At 39.1% G+C, this 22500-nt stretch overlaps 1 protein-coding gene across 1 annotated transcript in view; it reads left to right on the top strand.

Annotated features, from left to right (window-relative positions):
• LOC132165714 (peptidyl-prolyl cis-trans isomerase CYP59-like) overlaps window positions 1-18471 on the top strand; it is a 35053-nt gene extending 16582 nt beyond the window's left edge. Inside the window, exons 11-14 of the mRNA XM_059576382.1 lie at window positions 3074-3114; window positions 14227-14332; window positions 17306-17444; window positions 17523-18471. Of these exons, the coding sequence (XP_059432365.1) occupies window positions 3074-3114; window positions 14227-14332; window positions 17306-17444; window positions 17523-18219 (983 nt within the window). The 3' untranslated portion in view covers window positions 18220-18471. The remainder of the gene's footprint in view (window positions 1-3073; window positions 3115-14226; window positions 14333-17305; window positions 17445-17522) is intronic.
• Window positions 18472-22500: the final 4029 nt, after the last annotated feature.

Here is a 22500-nt window from a genome sequence, read left to right on the forward strand (position 1 = left end):
TTTATCAAAATGATGATACGATTGCTTTCCCTGTCTATCAAAATCCCTTACTTCTAATAATGTCAAGGAAAGTGTACTCATTTTCTTAATATTTGGGAGGAACTTAAATGCATCATATCAAGTGCTTTGAAAACCAAGTTGGAATTCTTGCATTTTGATGGCATGTTCCTTTCCTACGAATTCATACTCGGATTCTGAGTATTCTAGACTGGCAGATATTCGGTTGTTAGTTTTAAAATTTCCTAAATAATGCAAAATATATTTCTGTTACTTGGTGCTATGCATTATATAAGGTGAATAGAAGACAAAACTGGGTGAACTTGGTTCAGTCAATTTTTTGATGGGTATTTGAGCATGTGGTGGTTACCTGGCAAGCATCTTTTCTTCAAAGTCATGACTGATATGTCTGTGTTGTAACTAGGTTGATGATGATGTGAGGCTTGAAGATGATTGGGAGCCAATTGATGAGCAACTAGGTCCTGCAGAGCTTGAGGAGGTTCTCCACTCAAAAGAAGCACATTCAAGGGCAGTTGTACTTGAGAGTGTAAGCATTTGATACATATATTGATCGCAAGTATTTGGTAACAAAAATTTTCAATTTGATTAAATAAGTCCTTGTTTCTGTTTTATTTGTTTATATGTTTTTCTTTTATTTGCATTATGTGCATACAGATTGGAGATATTCCTGATGCTGAGATGAAGCCTCCCGATGATGTGCTATTTGTTTGTAAACTGAATCCAGTTACTGAAGTGAGTGCTTTATCCCTCATTGTGATAGGGAATCTCTACCATTCCTATGATTATGAAGATGCTACTCTAGAACCAATAATTAAATGATACCCTTATTGAGTTCTTTGTTAATGAATTTTTCATTTAAGGTCATATCTAATAGTTACTTGTTTTTACTGCAGGATGAAGACTTGCATACCATCTTTTCACGTTTTGGAACAGTATCATCGTAAGTGATGATGGAACTTGTTTTTTGGTATTAATTAATGCTTTTGGGGGTTGTAAGATGCATTTCTCATTATAAACAAATGCTGGTGACAGGGCTGAAATAATTCGTGACTTTAAGACTGGAGATAGTTTATGCTATGCATTCATAGGTGAGTGGAAACGTATTTTTTTTTTTTTGTGCCCATTTTCTACTAGGATATGTTTAATCTCTTATTTACATTTCAGCACATGAAAAAGTATCTCCAGTCTCTGTTTTGTAAGGGTTTTTTTTGTGTTTTGATTTGATTTGAAAAGAGTTTTTGATGTGATAGAAAGTTGAGAAGTGTTTTCGGTGGGATCCCCACTTAAAAAATGGTCTGCGGGGTTCACAAAAAAATTGTGAAAAACTCGGCGTTGGCCTAGCGACCACCCCCTTTATTGTGTGGCCACCCCTCTTGGCCATTGGGTGTGGCTGTGTGTGACCACCCCGTTGATCCTGATTGGGGTGGCCGTGCAACTACCCCTCGATTTTTTTGAATTTTAAATTTTATTTATTTATTTATAATTAAGAGTGAACCTTGACACATGAAAAAATAAGCACATTCTTTCTCAAAATATTTTTTTGATAAGTAATTGGCTGCAAGGAGAAAGAGGAGATTCAAATTAGTGATCTCCGCTTTATGAGGTATGATTCCCAACCATTGTAGGCCTTGTGGTTGTGCTTTCTCAAAATATTTTTGGGAAAGTTTTCTAAAATATGCTGTGTTTTATTTATTGAAAAGTATTTTGTGTTTTTTGATTGAAAAGTTTTTTTCGTTTTGTTGTTTAAAAATGAGTTTTCAGCACCTTTTTCTTCCCCCTTTCAGTACTTTTATCAAAATATTTTTTTGATAAGTAATTGGCTGCAAGGGGAAAGAGGAGATTTAAACTAGTGATCTCCTCTTTATGAGGTATGATTCCCAGCCATTGTAGGCCTTGTGGTTGTGCTTTCTCAAAATATTTTTGGGAAAGTTTTCTAAAATATGCTGTGTTTTATTTATTGAAAAGTATTTTGTGTTTTTTTGATTGAAAAGTTTTTTTCGTTTTGTTGTTTAAAAATGAGTTTTCAGCACCTTTTTCTTCCCCTTCTGGTTTCCCTCTAGTGTTCCCTCTTAACTTTTTCTTTAAATTCCATATACAAATTAAATGGACTACCGTCATCACACTTTAATACGAATTTTCTAATTTTTATTTTTTATATTAGTGTTATTGTTATATGTTAAAATATTAATCAAATAACTAAATTTAACATTTTCTATCAGCTTAAACTTTTGGAATAAGTAGTGATTTAACATATTATCAGAGTGGTAATCTTGAGTTAGAATTCTGTTTCTGTAATCATCTCCCATTTAAATTAAATATTTTATGTGTTAAACCTCACTTAGTAAAGAGGAATTTGCGTCTGAGCATGAAGGAGAGTGCTAGGATATTAATTAAATGATTAAATTCATCATTTCCTATTTGTTTAACGTGTTATAAGAGTTTGAACTGTCTTTGTAATTCACCTCCCATTTAAAATAAATATTCAACCTTACTTGTTGAAGAGGAGTTTGAGCCCACGCTTAAGGGAGAGTATTAGAATATTAATTAAATTTTTAAATTTATCATTTCCAATCAGTTTAAGCTTTTAGGATAAATGATGATTAAAACTATCATGTAATTGTTATGACTCTTTCCAAATTGAAGAATTTGTTTTTTGGTTCTGTATAACTGTTCCCTACTTCTTTAGGTTGACACCTGACAGCCATCCTTAAGTTTTCACTTTTACATTTATGAACTCTGCGATGAACCCCTATTTCCACTTCCAACCAACTGCAAAATGAACAAAGGAGGAAAGGAAAACTGACAACATCATTCACGATTATTCATCTTACTGATCTCAAAAAGATTTTCCACTAAATAATGGATGCATAACTTTCAATGGATATCAACATTTTTCTCTCTTTATAGTACTTATTTTGTGGTTCTTTTATGTGTGGTGGCTAGGTGATGTCCGTACCTTCATTTCCTTGGATAATAGTGTATTCCTAATTTCTAATATACTATCAAGTTTCTGATATATAATCTGGTTTTTATCGATTTTCTTTTCCCAAGCCAGAGTTTGAGACAAAAGAGGCTTGTGAACAAGCATATTTTAAGGTATGTTGAAGCGCTGAAATTATCTGTCCTTTAGTCAAATTGCTTATTTCTGTATCTACCAGCATATCTAATGACCCTGATGTGCTAGCTACATGCATCTAGTTCTTGTGATGGTATGGTAAGCACATTTTAACAACTCCGGAGAACATTGTTGTGTTGGGGAGAATCTTAAGGTTCTTAATTTCTATTATTTTATTTTGACTACATATGAATTATAGGGCTGTACTTTTCTGGCCTACAATAGTGGATTATTGTTCTTCCCCATCCCTCTCTTCCCTTCTAACGCACGCACACACACTTATTTTTTACTACATATGAACTATAGGACTGTACTTTTCTGCCCTACAATAGTGGATTATTGTTCTTCCCTATCCCTCTCTTCCCTTCACACACACACACACACTCTCACGCACACGAATGAGGCTAGCAATAATTGAGCGTCAAAGGGTAGCTAACAAAGTCCAACGTAACTTCCTAACATCCCAAAATACCAAATCCAGAAATATCATACACAAAATTTAGGTATAATGAAGCCCCTGAAGCTAGGGTCCAGGAGCATTATTGGCCAACAGGTGATAAATGAAAAATGACTACTACTTCCCTTGACCTTGACACATTTATCCATGAGGCCCATTCTTTGCTTATTGGGCTGAATGCCAGAAAGGATTCCACTAAGTTGACTGCTTTTGTGAAAGAGATAGCCATGAAGCGGTTAATAGCATATCATATGTTAGGCAATAACATATCTGTCAGACACTCAATGTTGCCACATTGCTGAAAATCCTTGCTAAGAAGAACCTAGTTTAATGAACTCCCCCGTTCACATTGAATAACACCCTTTGATGTCCCTTACGTAAGTATTCTGTGGATTTTCCCTCTACTTCCAGAATCGACAAAGCTGCTAGCTACAAGCACTTTCACAATCACATTAACATTTGGAGAGGGGCAAGGAAGTGACTTTCTGGTTTGGAAAAACAATTTTGATCACTGTTTATAGATAATCCTCAAGTCTTTTGTGGCGACACTCCTGTAGACTTTCTGCTCTATCTCTTTTAGGAAGGGGGCATTTAGTTGTGTCTACACACTAAATGGGCTTCGATTCATCCCTCTTTTGGAGCTTCTGGCTCTTTGTTTGATTTAATTGATGTCCTTAATTTCAGAATTTGAGCTTTAATTCACTTTTTCTGCTCTCTTTGTTGGATGCATTTTTTCGCATACTTTTTGTATACTTGGGTTGTTACCCCCTTTGGCATTGTCTAAACATTCCTTTATTGCTTGTTAACAACTATTGAGGTGCCTTACTTCTCTTCTGCTTCTGTCATCATCCAATTATTTACCGGAGTGTTATCTTTAACTTGAAATTTGAAAAGATTTTAGAGGATAGAAAGAGAAACTTGTGTTTTTCCATTCATACTGATGCGGGACAATTCACAAAATAGAGGAAACCTAGAAAGAGAGAGATTGAGTAGAGAGGAAGAAGCAAGCAGAGAAGATAAAAGCCAAGAGAGGAGAAGAAGAAAGCTCCGGAGAGAGAATTATGGGGAAGAAGACGACAAATCCATGTCAATAATATTCATCAAAAACTGCCAATACAATTGAAAAATGTGTTTAAATAGGCAAGGGCTAAACCCTAATCCTAACCCTAGTAGTACTTGGGCTAATGGCCCACTAAAATAACATAAGGCCCAAATGTAAATAAGTAAAGTTCAAAACAACCCGTCTGAAAATTAATACTAAAACAATAATAAACACCCACGATAGTATATATATTTTTGATAAATAATAATCAAATTTTATTAAAAGCGTAAGACGCCCTTACATACATTGGAAGTATACAAGCGGGAACACCTAACTAGAAAAAGAAAAAGAAAGAGAAGAACCCGAAACTTACCCATAAAAGAACCCCAATGGACCCACCCAAAATCCCTCAAAGCAAACACCCAACAGACCCACTCAAAAACCTTCAAGAACAAACACCTAGAGAATCCCAAAAGCCCTCAAAACCCACACAAATTGTTTGAACACACAAGCCCCAAGATACAAGCCCTCCCACCCGAAACCTAAGACCCATAAAGAGGCTCAACGTTGTTGCCCTTGCACCTTGCCTTTCCCTTGCCGATTGGAAGTAAAATCATCGCCATAGTTAACTGAGCTCTTCAAGTTAAGCAGCTTCCTAGTGCCTTTATACTTCACCCGAGCGACCTTTACTTCCTTATGAAAATCCTCTTCAATGGCGTCCAACAGTGCCAAGGCCGGATCCTCCTCTTCGTCATATTCCCAATCAAGGGGGTCAGGAGAATAATCCCACTCATCCATCTCCTCAGATGGATGGCATATATCCAGAGGGACAGGAAAAACACATTCTCCACCATCCCCACCACCCCATCGCTCGCCACCCTTTTCCCACACAACAATCCCCCCAAACTGACCGTCTCCTTGGGGTTTCGGCAGATCATGCGGCACCTTAGGCGAGCTAGGCTTCAATTTTGGATTAAGAAAACCTCGCCATATAAGGCTAGGCTTCGAAACAGGAACAGCCCTAAGAGAAGACACCGATTCAGTCTTTGAATTGCTCGAAACCTGATTAATAAACCCAACAAAGGATTGGAACTGCACCGGAGGGTCACTGAGAGCCTCCACCGCCTCCAAAATTAAGGATTCTCTCACCGTTTTGCCTCTTGCTTCCCTAGCTCTCCAGTAATATTTCAGAAACTGCTTTGGTATCAGAGACTGGAGCCTCCCTTCGATATCACTGGACGCGACTGGAAAAGGCGTAGCAGAAGGGAGAATCGAGACAAAAGAAGAAGACGGCACCTGGTCAGTCCCCTTGGGGGCCGAAGGCTCCATATTCGACGCAAGAGGCGGGTTGGGGTCCAAAACTTGACCAAAGATGTGATTTGAGCCCATACCTAGATTCGAACCATAAAATAGAGCGAAAACCGACCCGGTATCTAACCCCGAAATCAACCCATAACCCAACCCGGTGCCCACGATAATATATGTTTCCCTCATCAATGTCGATACGCACGTGTGATCAGTGGCCCGTGATGTCCCTATCAACTCTCCCGGGTGGGGAAAAACTCGACCTCGTCAAGTGTAACTCTATGCAGCTCTGGTAGTACTCCAATGAGTTGAGATCAAGCTGCAGCAATGTGTCTGCAAATATCCATAGACAATCTGAATCTGGTCAGCCCTTCCACTGGATTAGGAAGCATTGGACGACTCCATCCCTAGCAAAAACAACCAGCTCATCTAAAACACGACCAATAGTTTCTTTATGTGCTGGTGAGAAAGGACATGTATAGCATTGGACTCCTCCATCCCTAGCAAAAACAATCTAAAACACCATCAACAGTTTCTTTATGTGCTGGTGAGAAAGGTATGTGTATAGAATATGGGTATGGGTATGGGACAGGGGGCGGTTCTTCCAAAGGATCATTCGGAAGAACAGAGCAAATTGTATGAGCAATTACCTTCCCTACATTTGCTCAGCCCATTGCAACACTTTGAAAGGCTTGGCACTATTATATTGCAATTGTCGAATGGGTCCAAGAGGAACCCATTCAAGTCTAATATGGGCTATGATATCATTTTCTACATTGAATACCTTGACATGCTTAAATATGTCAGCTTCAATTTTATATTGGGCATGAGTTGCTTGAGTATGCTCACTAGTCTCCTTATGCAAACCATGACCATGCATGGTTTATGATATCATTTTCTACATTCCAAGAGGAACCCATTCAAGTCCAATATGGGCTATGATATCATTTTCTACATTGAATACCTTGACATGCTTAAATATGTTAGCTTCAATTTTAACCATGACCAAGAGGAAACCATTCAAGTCTAATATGGGCTATGATACCATTTTCTACAATGAATACCTTGACATGCTTAAATATGTCAGCTTCAGTTTTATATTGGGCACAAGTTGCTTGAGTATGCTCACTAGTCTCCTTATGCAAACCATGACCATGCCATGCAAATGGGTTGGCTGACTTAGACATTTTAGCAGGAAGGGACGTCAAAATAATGTCTAAATGTCTCCTAGGCTGATGACAATGCATAAATTCCAAGGGACTCACACTCACAGACCTATTGACATGATCAATTTCACTGCTACCCTCAGGTTGACCTATGTGAAGGGAAGTAACTTGAATGCATCCTAAATGGTTAGGATTGCCCGAGCATTCCTCATTTATGTCCTCAAACTCATCCGGGTTAGGCTCATAGATTAGTGTCTCAACACCACCCGCTTTCTTCACATGCTCCTTCCCATCAATGATATGGGCTTTGTTGGGACAATTGGCGGCAACATGACTGATACCTAGACATCTCAACCACTGAATCCTAGAACTCATCCTGTGGGTCTCATTGGCTATGCCCTTTCCTTTGTCATCCCTACCACTAGTATCGGGATTCACAGGCGGAGGTCCTAACACAGAATTGCTCTCCGAAAGCGGAGACTTAGTGGTTGTGTTTCATGTGTCCGTGTACTTTGTAAATTGGGTTTGGGTGACTAACTCATAATCTTGGACTAGGGTGTATGCTTGGTCAAGAGTATCAATACCACAAAGCACAAGTTCCTTCCAGAGATCATTTTTAAGACCTCTCCTGAATCTACTCAACGGCATAGCTTCATCTTCAACTACAACACATCCATCTTATACTCATCAAATTGTGCTACGTAGTCTATAACAGGCCTATTTCCCTGTTTCAGATTATTCCATTGATCAGGTTACCTCTATATGACTGAGGTAAATATTTTCCTTGAAGTTTGAGCTTCATTTCCACCCTGTCAGTGATAGGAGGCTCATTCCTCCCAATTAGGAGGTCCTCAACACTCTTCCAGAGAAGTTGGACACTACCACTTAGTCTCATTTTAGCAAATCAGACTCCTATTTTCAGACAAATTGTGCCACTCAAAGAAGTGGTCAATGTCACGTACCCATTTGGTGAAAACCCATTGGTTGAGGTGCCCATCAAAAGTTGGGGCTTCCACCTTGATGCGTCCCATGACTCTTTCCTCGGGGTCTACATAATCATGGTGACCTTGAGCATGATGGTGGTAGTAACCACCTTGATCCGGAGGGACGTGCGTGCGATGGCCTTGCCCTCATTGTGACCCTCCACCCTATGGTGAGAACCCTCAATTGTTCCAACCCTCTCAGTAAGGCCACTAGTTGGCCTTGCAGGGCCTTGAATTGGTTGAGAAAAGTCTCAAATTATCCATGACAGGTTTCAGGGAATCCCGAATTATCTTATTTTATTGTCTGTGTTCTCTCCCACGCTCTCTCGTGGAATCCCGAATCCATCAAAGGTTAGCAAGGTAGTTTTCTGCCCTAGCGGCGGCGCTGTTTAGGCGCTGTGCGCTAGGCTCTGGTCAGCCGCTATGGAACGGCGCTTCTCCATAGAAGCGAAATCCTTTTGCCTGTCAGCGAAGGAAGGGTGTCCTGATCTTCGGTTGGAGGAAAAGAGAAAAGGGTTCGTAGGGGTAATTTTTGTGAGCCAACCTTGTGCTTCATGGTTGGTGGATATGGTCGAGGAGGCGAGTCAATCTCGGTTGAAGGTTGATATCGCCAAGTCATACCGTGAGGGCGACAAGGCTTTGATGGTGCATGGGGGTGTTAATAAGGCAGGTAGTTTCCTGGAGGTGGCCGTCTTTGCTGAGGGAGGTCGTAAAGGAATCATTTGGCTACCTGCGGGCCGTGGAGGGAGGGGATGGCGTCGGTTTGCAAATGAATTGCGGAGGTTGTTGGGTCCAACAGCCTCTGCGCATCATGTTCTGGGGACGCAGCTCAAGCTTGGTTTGGGAGAATCCTTCTCTGGATGTCACCCTGGGCGCTCCTTTGCGGAGGTTCTTCGACTGGCGGCTGGTTCTGAGGAGCCTTTCGTTGGGAGGAGGGTTAGATCTTCGCAACACATTGATCTCTTCCCGGTGAAGGACTCTTTCGAGACCGGGTACGGTGAGTATGAGTCGCGGGTGTTAGTGGACTGGGTGGAGTTGGAGTCGCCGGATTCTGCTAATTTCAGCACGACGGCGGATCTTACGAAGAAGAAGAAAAAGCAGAATAAGACGTTGATAGGTTTTTTGCGTTCTGTTTTGGGCCGGGTCCTAGCTGGGTTAGTTAAAGTTTTGTTAGGTGGGCTGGGTGTTCGCGAGTTTGGGTCTATCCTTAAGCCCAAACATGCTGGGTATTTTAAGTCAGCTTGGCGCAGGGGTTTGAAGCGTCGTGGTAAGTTTTTGCCCAAATCGAAACTATGCGGTTCTGCCTCGCCGGGAGAGACTGATGTTCCGGCCGATCGCAGGGAAGCGTGCGAATCTGAGGTTTTTGCGCCGGTCGCCGGTGGTCTCGCCGGGGTTTCTAGTGATGATTCCGAGCTTGCGTTGGTGGGGCTGTCGTTGGCGGAGGTGCATCCGGAGTCAAATCAACTGGTTTGTGCGGCAGGGTCTGTTTCTCTTGGACCGGCGATGGCCCCTGTTTTTCCGACGAAGGCTGCTCTGTTGCCGGAGAATACCCAGAACTGGTTGTTGACTCCGGTGAGTACCCATGTCTCTCCTTTGTCTCCGGTGGTGGTCTCTGCTCCTCCGGAGGGAGCTGGTTCTGTTTCGGCGAAGGAGTTTGAACCCATTAAGACTGCTCCGGCGAAAGGGTTGCTACGTCGGGGGTTTTTAGGGTCTAGAAATGTCTCCTCTTCCTCTCTGCCTGGGATGAAGAAGGCTTCATCGTCGGTAAAGGGCTCTAAGGTTGTAGTCGAAGATTCACTGACCTGTTCTATCTCGGGAAAGCATGCGGCTGAGCTGGGTTTGAGATTAAGCGAACCTTTTCCTCGAATGTCGGAGAGCGGTGCTCCGATTTATTCCTCTGTTTCCAAATCTCAAATAGGGTATGCCCGGAGGGTGAAGGAGAAGCTTGCCAAGCAGTTGCAGAAGAACAAGGAGCTGTTTGCCGACGTTGTAGCGGAACCCTCCGAGAAGGGGGCAGGGAACTATTCGGAGGTGGTTATAGATGCGGCGAATTTCGCCTCCAGTGTGGGTTTGTCTAATGGTGAAGGAGGTGATGAGAAGAGTCTTCTGAATCTCTTCTCGAATATTGAAGGGGAGCGGGAGCCCTTTACCTCTAAGGCAAAAGGGAAGCGAGAAATCAAGAATTTAGAATGCTCCATCAACTATGAGGTTAGAGAGAGACTTTCTCCGAAGCGGTACTATCGTCGTCGGGGTTGTGTTGGAACCAAAAATGCATTCTCCTTTCCTCCAGAGGTGCATTAGGGTTCTGGTTTTTTTAGGGCTGGTGGTGGGTTCTGTGGGCTACAGTGTTTGGGTTCTTGCTTTGGTTTTTTCGCTTGGTGGTGGTTATAGTTGGGATGGGTTTCTTTGGGGTCTGTTTTTTGGGGTTTTTTGGGCTACCTATGTATACTTCTTTTGTGTACTTAGAGGCGCTTTGCGCTTTTTTTGATATATACAATTTACTTATCAAAAAAAAAAGGTTGGGGTGTAGGACTAGACAAAAGATGACCACTACATAAATGCATGCAACAATAGTCTACGAATGCAACAAGACCAACAAAACTCGGCAACTAAAGCCCAATGCAAAATTAAAGTCCTCAATTTTTTTTTGACAATCAAAACCCAAATAGACAAAATTGCAAACTACTAGTCCCAATCCTCCAAGTGTAAAAGGTGACCAATGGAAAGTCACAACCTTCCACCGATTCAAGTAAGCTCCACAATTAATAAAAGACTAGCCAATGGGAATGGTTTATTTTTTTGGCACAATATGCAATGAACAGTTAAAGGGCTGTATGGAAACAAAATATAGGGTACTGGGTGTTCACGACAAAAGAAAAGTTAATGTTAATTTTAAAGAGCAGGTATAATATATACTAAAGACAAAGAAGAAACAACAAACTTAAACTTGAAAAGTCCACCAAACTCACACTCCTACTGGGCGGTGGGGGTACTACTGTCAAGGACATGTGGGTTTGCTCCTTTGACTTTTTAGTCTTAAAGCCAATCTCTTTCCTTCAAGAAACTTCACACACGCACAAGCTCAAAAGAGACTTCACACACAACAGAGATTTGAAAGACGCTAGACACGGTGCTGTTTGATTGGTGAGCTGGTGGCGCGGAAGGTTGGAAGGTCGGCTCGGCGCTGTCTGGTGGTGGGATGACGGCGAGGAAGGCCGGCCGGGGAGAGGTGCGGTTGGGCGGTGCTGGGCTAGTGGAGAAGGCTGGCGGGTTAGAATGTGGTTGGAGTGCTGTTTTCTGGTGTGGGCTGCTGGAGGTGGTGGCAAGGTTGTCTTGGACTGGTGGCACACAGTGTTGGGTTTTTCTGTTTGGATTCTTTGATTTTCCAATGGGGTGGCAGTGGTGGTTTACGGTGGGTTTTCTTTGACTAGCTATTTGGGTATTTCGGCAATGAAGTGCAACAGAGGATGGAATTGAACGTGGATCGCGATTGTTGTAGGAAACAATCCAAAAGCTACTCAATAAATAACGTTGATGGGGACATTAGACATGGGCCACAGATCACATGCGTGTATGGATGTTGACGAGGGCCACATATATTATTGTGGGTGTTTTATTATTGTTTTAGTATTAATTTTCAGACAAATTGTTTTGAACTTTATTTATTTACATTTTGGGCTTTATGTTATTTTTAGCAGAGCGTTAGCCTAGGTACTACTAGGGTTAGGGTTTAGCCATCGCCTATCTAAACACATTTTTCAATTGTATTGGCAGTTTTGATGAATAATATGATTATTGACCTGGATTTATCATCTTCTTCCACCTAATTCTCTCTTTCCGAGCTTCTCTCTCTTCCTTCTCTGGCTTTTCTGCTGCTTCTTTCTACTTCTCTTCTTTCTTTTCCAAGCTGCCTATTGTCTTGCATCAACTTTGGTATCAGAGCTCAATTTTGATTGTTTCCTACAACAATCACTATCCCAAGCCTTAGTCATGGACGCCACCCAATTCGACACTTTTATGAAGATCATGGAAGGCATGAGCAACCAAATAAGCAACATCAACAACCGACTAACCACCTATAGTGATTGGCGGCTTAAGAGTAACCAACTAACGACCTATGGTGATTGGCTTAAGAGTCGGAATCACCAAGGCCAAATGCAAGACCACTTTAAGGTCGTCCAAAATCAAGTGGACGAACTCATCGAAAACTCCGTCACTAACAACACGCCATCAGAAGCCACAAACACCCAATCTCCACTGCTGCCACTAGTACACCCAAGCATGAAGTCGGAAAATCCCACAAACAAAGCCATTGACACCAACAACCCAGTGGAGCCCAACCCCTAATTTCTTCTGTTTTCTCCCCACCCTTTCTAAAGCTTTCCTCCAGGCTTCTTCCCTCTCTTGGCTTTATTCTCTTTGTTCTCTAAGCTTTATTCTTAAATTACTTTTGCACTCGGCATGGTCAATGGGTGAGATTTTCATTGTGGGCGAGGCCGTGAGTCTGGTGGGGCTGTCACGTTGGTGGGTTGCGGTGGTGCCCTGAGTTTGGGTATTGCCGGTGATATGGTTTGGTGCCTTTGGTTTGGTTGATGGTTTACTTTTCTCGATTTGTGTTTTCTTCTCGTCGGGTTTTTGGCTGGATAGAGTTTCAGGTATCTTTGGGTGGATGGGTTTTTCGGTTGGGGTGTTTTTGGCGACGGTTTAAGGGCATGTGGCTGTCAAGTTTTCGATGAGTTCGTCCACTTGATTTTGGATGATCTTGAAGCGGTCTTGCGTTTGGCCTTGGTGATTCCGACTCTTAAGCCAATCACCATAGGTCATTAGTCTGTTACTCTTAAGCTGTCATTCACTATAGGTGGTTAGTTGGCTGTTGATGTTGCTTATTTGGTTGCTCATGCCTTCTATGATCTTCATAAAAGCGTCGAATTGGGTGGCGTCCATGACTAAGGCTTGGGATCGTGATTTTTGTAGGAAACAATCAAAATGGAGCTTTGATACCAAAGATGAGGCAGGACAATTCACGAAACCCTAGAAAGAGAGAGATTACGTAGAGAGGAAGAACCAATCAAAGAAGATAAAAAGCCAAGAGAGAAGAAGAAGAAAGCTCGGGAGAGAGAATTAGGGGAAAGAAGACGACAAATCCATGTCAATAATATTATTCATAAAAAACTGCAAATACAATTGAAAAATGTGTTTAAATAGGCGAGGGCTAAACCCTAACCCTAACCGTAGTAGTACTTGGGCTATCGGCCCGCTAAAATAACATAAAGCCCAAATGTAAATAAATAAAGTTCAAAATAACCCGCTTGAAAGTTAATACTAAAACAATAATAAACACCATACGCGCATGTGATTAGTGGCCCATGATGTCCGCATCACATACCCTTGACATTGTCTTCTGAAATCTGTAGAGATAATTTATTTGTGATGCTTTGAGTGTGCTTTGTCAAAATGCATTTTGAAAGGCATGAAAAATATTGAGTTAGTGCTTTTAACCTAATGGTTATCAGGAAACCTGGTGGCAAATTGAAATAATAAACTTCTAAAACACTCTTAAGAATCCAACTACTTTATCAAAATAAATAAATAGGTAGATTTTAATGTACCTTATTGTCATTTGGCCTAATTATGCTTTACCTTTCTTGCGTTTAGAAAATTACACTAAACTTCCTTATAATTTGAATTAAATTGATATATTTTGGTGAACCAATCAAGTAATGCAACACCATCATCTAATTAACATCCTCTACACTTTGTTTTTTCTCTCTCCTAATCACCAAGTTGTCCTTGTGGAGTAGATTAATAAATTAATAAGTTTTGGACCAAGTGTTTGAGAAAATTGAAACAGGAAAAAGTTTGCATGTATTCAATGTGTCAAATAGATTTATGTGGCATTACTTTATTGGTTCACCTAAATATATCAATTTGATCCGACTTGTAAGGAGTTTTAGTGTAAGTTTTTAGGTAGGGACCTAAAGTGTAATCAGGTCTAACTATGCGGAGCTAGATGAATTGGTAAATAAATAAATAAAAATATATGATTCTGAAGAATCCAAATACCTTTTTTTTTAGCTGCAAAATTCTTATTTATATATTTATCATTTTTTCAAACTCGGTGTTTCTAATCTTGATGTCAGATGGATAATGCTCTGATTGATGATCGACGGATACATGTGGATTTTAGTCAAAGTGTTGCAAAACTGTGGTCCCAGTACAGACGCAAAGATCACAAAATGGGTAAAGGTAAAGATTGCAATGTTTTAAGGATTCTTGTTTCTTCTTTTTTCTAGTTCATTTATGTATGTTTCCATGTGGTTCGTCATTTGACTGTACTAATTTTGAACTTATCTTTTCCGTACATGTACCTTTTTTTTTCAATAAGTAATTAACAAATATCATTAAAAGCGTAAAGGCACCCCTAAATACACATGAAGTATACAAGAGGAAGCATCTACCTAGAAAGAGCAAAAAGAACAAGGAAATTACTATAACTAATTGTCAAAGAAGAAACAAACGCAATTGTCTGAAGATACAAAGTTTTGAAGGACTAAATCTCCTCAAAGGTCCTTTTATGGTCCTCAAAATTTTTTATCATTCATTTCCTTTCATAAACACCATAAAAGGCACGTAAGCACCATCTTCCACATAGCAGCACTCCATGTAGTGCCGATAGTCCACCAACAAGCATACAAGTGAACTATACGTCTAGGCATAACCCAAGACAACCTAAAACAACTGAAAAATGTAATCCAAATGCCGTAAGGCACGTCACGCTGAAGAAGAAAAAGACTGCCCTCATGGGAGCCTTAGTCTGCCAAAGAATCTTCCAAGGGAAGTAACAACCGTCACTACAACAAACCAAGAAACAATAGAAGGAACTAACCTTAAACAACCCTCTTTTGGAAGAGAACTACCACAACTTATCTTTACTTCCTCATCTCACTTAAATACAACACCTTGAAGAATGAAGCAAAGACATCCACCTCTCAATCATGAGCTGCTCTAGCAAACCTCACGTTTCAATGATTGGAGCCACCATAAAACTCCAAATGACCCGCAACAAAGGCATCATTTGCACAGGCAGTACCAAATAAATCTGAAAAGGCTTCCTTAAGGGCCACATACCCTACATCCCCACACCACTGATCACACCAAAATCTAATATTGGAGCCATCTTCCATCTCAAATTTGGTGATCCAAAAATTCTCCATGACCCTTCCAAATATTCTTCCATAACCTCACCTCAAACGCTTCATAAGGCTCAATAGAATACCACCCACCCCACGAGTTGCCCAAGTTAGAGACCATCTCCCATCTCCACCAAGCATCTCTCTCATGAACATAGTGCCAAAGCCATTTACCTAGGAGAACACTATTGAACATAGGTAAGTTCCGAATTCCCAAACCTTACTCAAGGAGTGGCAAACAAACCTTGGACCAGCTAACCATGTGATATTTGAACTCTTTGCCTTGCCACCACATTAGAACTTCTCAATTCAGTTTGCAACACTCCCAAGAGAGGAAAGAGGGACATGAAATATGTAGGCAAACTGGAGCCACCCTCCACCAGGCCTATCTCTCATGTACACAGCGCCAAAACCATTTACCTAAGAGAGCATGATTGAACACCCGCACATTTTGAATTCCTAAACCTCCCTCAAAGAGCGGCAAACAAACCTTGGACCAACTAACCAAGTGACATTTGAACTCTTTGCCTAGCCCACCCTATAAGGGTAACCTGCCACCCTTGAACTAGTACATCATTTTTAAATTTAGTCAACCGTCGCTCTATCTTATTAGTAACACCTTCCCAAATATGTAGGGCCTTATAGGAGGCCCCCAATGGTAGGCCAAGATACTTAACTAGCTAAGAGGTGACCCCACAACCTAGAATACTAGTCAACCCTTCCACATAATCAACATTTCCACAAGAATTAGTTCTGACTTAGCCAAGTTAATCTTCAAGCCCAAAGCAGCTTCAAATCATAGGAATAAGCAACGCAGATGATTTGGATTAACACCACAAGAGATCAAAGTATCATTAGCAAACAAAAGTTAAGAGAAATCAAACCCACCAACATTACTCACATAGAAACTAGACAACAGCCCCCCACTCACAACAGCAAAAATCATTCCATCCAACTCTCCATCACAGGGCCAAACAACAAAGAGAATAAAGGTCCCCTTATCTCAAGCCACGGGAATTATCGAAAATACCTATTGGAGTGTTATTTACCAGAACCGAGAAACGAATCGAAGAAATGCAATGGGCTATCCAAGAGCATCATTTTCCCTCCAAAGACACCTGCTCAGCATATACAGCAAATAGTCCCAATTAACATGATCATAAGCTTTTTCTAGGTCTATTTTGTAGATAACACCCGGCTTACCATATCTTAATCTACTATCAAGACATTCATTGACGATAAGAACAAGATCTAGGATTTGCCTACCTCTTATGAATGCATTCTGTAACTTAAAGATAATTTTCTCCAACTTCTTCTTAAGCCTGTCTTAGCAATAGCTTTGTAAATGCCCCCGCCCCGGCCCCCCCCCCCCCCCTCCACAAGACTAGAAGGGTGAAAGAGTGAAGATGTTAATTATCAATCGTATTAAACATACTGTGGTATGACAAGATACTGGTCTTGGTGTCACCTATCTTCATCTGGTTTATTCATTGAAAAACTTAGGGGAACTACATTTTCCCTCTTCAATTTACCATCCAATTTGCAATGTCCCTCACCAATCTTTCAATTTAGTTAATGTACTGTACTAAGCTCCCATTGGAATTGCAATGCCCCTTTCCGCGAACCAAAATGGCAATTTTTTTTTTTTTTTTGGTATTTTTATTTTGAGTATTTTTGTTGGAAGGAAGACATTGCAACTTCCATGGTAGATTGGTAGGATACATGAAATAAATTGAAAGATTGAGGGGAACATTGCAAATTGATTGAGGGGGTTAGTTTAGTTTCTCAAAAACTTAAAATAAATTACTTGGCACATACCTCGATATGAAGTTCTATTAATGCTATTATTATATGGTCATTAATGTGAGACAGTAGTTGGAAGGCAACAGAAAGCCGAGTGAATCTTTGTCATCCCATTTCACATATAATTAAATTCTCACCCTAGGATTGTATCCTGAGTTTGATATTCATTTTGAAATCTCAGTATTTTATAAAATCCTCTGAAATTAATCTATCCATATGGTTCTAGAAAGAGGTTGCTTTAAATGTGGTGCTCTTGACCACATTGCCAAGGATTGCACTGGGGTGGGCCCAGCCATCAAACAGCAAACTCAAAAGTATATTTTAAAGGATGATAACAGACAGCGAGGTGGAGATAACAATTCTAGGTTTGTAATCTTGCGTTTGATTGTGGATCTCTCTCTCTCTCTCTCTCTCTCTCTTTCTCATACTGGTAATTTTTGCAGCTATGAAATGGTATTTGATGGAGAAACTCAAGAAAGTCCAAAAGAAGAAAAGAGTCATCAAGGAGGCCATGATCCAGATGACCGAGGTGAGAAGCAAAAGATGTTAAGGCGATGTTCCGAAGACCCAAGGCATAGAGATCAAGAAACTAAAGAGTGGAGTGATAGGCACAGGCACAGGCACAATGATAGAAGTCGAGGATACACAGAGGATGAAATGAACCGTGATAGTAAATCAAGGTTATATGGTGGAAGTAAAAGAGATGGGGATTATTTTGAAGAGAAAAGGGATAGAGAAAAGTACAAACGTAGAGATGTAGGTGATATCGACAAAGATGAGCGGGTTTATAGAAAGAGAACTCCAGATAATGATAGCCATGTAGAAAGGAGGGATGATGGAGATTATAGGAAGAGAAATAAAGATAATAGTTCTAGTCATGTGGATGTGGGAAGTAGGGATCAAAAAGAGTATAGGAAGAGAGGCGAAGAAAATAATAGCAGTAGAGGAAGGAGCAATGGTAGAGATTATAGAAATGATGATAGGCACAGGGAATGGAGGGATGACAGAGATTATAGGAAGAGAAAAGCAGAGAGTGAGAGGCGAGAAACGACAGATGAGGCAAGTGAGAGAAAAAGAAATGCAAATGGTGATAGCTATAGCCATAAAGGGAGGAGGGAGAATGCGAAACACTCAAGGTGAGAGGAGGAGATGATGAGGCTTTGTGAGCAATGAAACTTGGGTTATTTTGGAATTAATTTATCTACTCTTTTGATCCAAATTTTTTACTTGTCTCATGAAATACGCTACTTAATATTCAAGTTAGGGGAAGTAATACAAATTCACAAGTAAAAATTGATATAGCGCATGAGACCTGCAATATGCGGTGCATGTATCCTGCTGGATCTGATTTTGTTTAGCATTTTGTTTATATATTTCTCTGTTTTAATTCTAGTTCTTCATTTTGCATATTCACATATACAAAAGCTCAGGGAAAAAAAAATTAATTTTATTATGCCAGGGAGAGAGCGAGCGCTTGGAATTATGCAACACAACTTCTTTAAACCCTGTAAGTGAGATTGGCTTAGTTTTTTCTAGCCAAAGTTTAAAAAGAGGAATAAATGGGTAGAGTCAAATTAAATTTGAGAGCCTCTAAGACCAAGGACGTGGTTGCGGAGAAAGCCAGTTGAATTACCGGTCATTTTTAAAAAAAGTTTTACAAACTTACAGATGTGACACTTTGATATATTAAACTACCATTTTGTAGCAAAAGGCAACTCTGTTAAAGTGAATGGAAAAAATAAATTTATCTTTCATAATTATTAATTAGTAAAAAAGTGAATTAAAAAAAAATATAATAATAATCTAAGGCAGCTGAACAACCCCAAAAAGAGTGATGTCAGCCAGCCAAATGAAAAGGGTTTGGGGAGGGAGAGCTGTGCAAGCCAATGTTCCTCTCTGATTTTGCTCTCATGGCGTGGCTCGGTCAAATTTGGGTTGTGTTGACTTTTTCTTAAAAAATTTCATTTCATTTTATTTTATTATTTTGGTTTTTAAGAAAATAAAAGTACTATACGAAGAGACAGAAAAGTAGTCACGTGCAAGGCATGTAACCACTTTTCCATCCAACTTAATGATTGAGGGTAACAAAGCATCATATTTGTCATAAAATGGTTAATTTAATGTATCCAAGTGTCGCACTTGCCAATTTATGAAGCTTTTTTTTAAAAAAAAAAATTATTTGATAGTTCACATAGCGGCATATTTAACCCTTATATGTATTACTAAGATCATTTGAAGGCATGCATTTATAGGATTTTTTTTTTTTTTTTTAAGGTACACATCCTCAAATTATAGCCTCATTGTTAATGCCTCCCACCCCCAAACTATAGATTGTGTCAATGTCCTGCACAAATTACCAAAATCTGTTAATATACCCCTTATGTCTTACAAAAATGTTGGGAATAAGACTGCAAATTAGATATTTGCGTAGCGGAAGGTATTGAATTCTCATGCCAAAATTATTTATGATGAACATGTGAAAAACAATTGTTATTTAAAATTAAATTTCAAAAACAAAGAACACTTACTTGGATATCAACGGCCACTCTTGGCTTTGGACAAAAATCTTTTTGCTTTTCCAAGAACATGTTTTTTCTTGTTCAAGAACACGAAGAACAATTTCTTCTTTTTCAAGAACACGAAGAATAAGTTATTCTTTCTTCAAAAATACGACATATCTCAAGGATGTAGAGATCTATAGATTTTCTTACCAATGACTGATAATAACCAAAAGAATGTAAGTTGTTACTTGGCTATTCAAATTTTAAACTTTTGTTCTTCGTGAGTTAACACAAAGAACTATTAATTCTCAGAGAGTTTTTGAGAATTAGTTATCAAGAGAACTTAATAGAATTGAATGAGTGATTTGAGAGCCTAGGCTCTTCTTTATTTATAAGCTTAACAGGGAGGCAGAGAATTAGATTTAAGTAATGTGGGATAAGGAGGAGACCTAGTCCAATAAGGACTACCAAAGGGGAGTGGACGGCTAGGGCTAGGAAAACCCTAGCCTTCACTCCTCTAGTGGCCACATAGGGCCAAGGATTATTTCCCTAGCCCATGCGTCTTCTCCTCAGCTTTGGGCTTGGGTTTTTATTCCAAGTGCTAATGCTTTTACCCAATTGAAGAGCAAAGGGCCTAGATATATATTTCCTTGGCCTCTAAGTTTTATCATAAGCCCAATTACTCTATATCTCTTTAACCCATGTTTTAAATAAATAAAACACTTAGCTCTATAAATAAGAAAGTCTTACTCTAAATAACATCAGCTTGGTGATGGACCTAAACGAAAAAAATATTATTGGCTTAAATATGTTCGTAACCATGTCTCCCTAACATTTATTATGTAACAATACTTTAATAACAATTAATTCCACTAAATAATTGTGGTTGAACTTCAATAACTATTTTTAATTAAACTATTAATCCATTTGACTTTGATTTATGATTCTTCTATGAAATATTCCGTAGCAGAATTAAGGCTAGGATACTACCACTTAATTCTCTACCTCTTTATCCTTGAGTTACTGATTTTATGTTATTCTCATACATGTGAAAAACACATCTATATATTTTGGTATGCCAACCAAAATGCTTCGATCGAAGGCTCTCAGAATAATATCCATAAATCTAAAACAAGGGGAAATTTCTTATCTCTTTGTTTACTAACAAAGGATTTGGTGATCAAGGTAGATTACCAAGATTCAATGTATAACAATCTTACTTAAAATGGAATGTCAGTTCTATTTACCGACAATGAACTTTATACATTTAAGGATACAAAGAATTATGGACTAAGACTTGTGTGATAACTATGTTACTCGCACCCATAGCCATATTCAATGTAATCCTATGACCTTTTACATGCATAACAAATATGATAAGCTTGGTAATAAGCATGTAAAAGACATTTTATATGCTATATGCTTAAATCATTTTAATCAGTAAATATAACATATATATTCATTACAAACATTTGAATGTAACCGTAGATATAAAATCATTGCGATTCAGGGTGATGAGAATGAACAAGCATCATTAAAGGATCCATTGCATGTTCTAGTTGGGCCTATTACTAGAGCAAGATCCAAGAAGATCAAAGAAGCACTTAATGGGTTGATTCAAGAGATTTGGGTTGGTTCTAAAATGGGGCATTTCAAGCTTGGCCAAAGGAAGATGAAGGCCTAATAAATTTAATCCAAGCTATTGAGGGAGCTGATCTTGCTTAATTGGACATAATTTCCTTAGCAATGGCGTGGATTAATAGTTGATTATAGCTGATTGACTTTCCAATTACATACCAATTAATTGGCTGATTGACTTACATATTTCAAGACCTTCTTTAGGCGTGATTTCCTTGCCAATTTCAGTCTATTTTTGGCATGAAGGAGTTGCTAATTTCAAACCTAATTAGCCTTAATTTTAGGTTTCTATTATTTAGTCCTTTTTCGTTCTATCTACTTTCCAATATTGGAACCAATTTAATTTTCTTTCCATACCAAACAGGTAGTCTTATTTTCAGCCATGCTTTATAAATAGCATGCACTCATTGTAATGAGCACATCATGAATGAAAATTAGAAAAAAGTGAGGTTTGCTTCTTTTGTTGGTTCTTCAAAGAACTTTTAAACTTATCAAGGATTCTTCTTTGTGGCGTTCAAACTTTATACCTTTGGTTCGTGATTCAATTATAATCATTGGGTCGAGGGTTGTTACTTTATACCTTTGGTTTTCCAAGACACTACTCACAATAAAAAAAATAATAATTAAAAAGAAAATAATTATTGGTATAGAAAAGTAGAAAAATTTTGTTTTGTAGTTATTTTTTTTTTATTTGAATAGTAGTAAAAAGTAAATGATGTGATATAAAAGTGAGAATGTTTTGATGTTGATTTTTTTTTTTTTTAATAAAAAAAATGAAGTGAATAGTGTGTGGGGGTGTTGTGTTGTTTATCAAACACCCCCTTGATGTTTGGATCAAGCGGGGGTGGACAACTATTCGGGTCACACTAGTGAGAGATGTTTGTAGTCCAAGCATCACTCTCTGACATGACATAGTGCTTGAGTTTCCAAATGTTAAAATTGGGTCTAAACATGTGTGTTTGCCAAAGGACTTGAAAAATGAAATGGACTGGAACTGTAGCAAATTTGATTGATGTGAGAAAAAAAAAAAAAAAAAAAAAATTGTTTTGTAGTGATTTTTTTATTTGAATAGTATTAAAAAGTAATTGATGTGATGTAAAAAGTAAGAATGTTGGGATTGATTTTGAGAGGAATAGATTTTTTTTTTTTTTTGAGTCCTCCGGCAAACACACCCCATTGTAAGTGAGCAACTGCACACTCTAGACAATTCATTCATACTTTATGTTTTTTTGGGATATATTATTTTCAGAAGTAAAGGTATTTTAGAAAATTTTGGTTGAAA

Source organism: Corylus avellana, chromosome ca11 (assembly GCF_901000735.1).
Source record: "Corylus avellana chromosome ca11, CavTom2PMs-1.0".
Taxonomy (NCBI): Eukaryota; Viridiplantae; Streptophyta; class Magnoliopsida; order Fagales; family Betulaceae; genus Corylus; species Corylus avellana.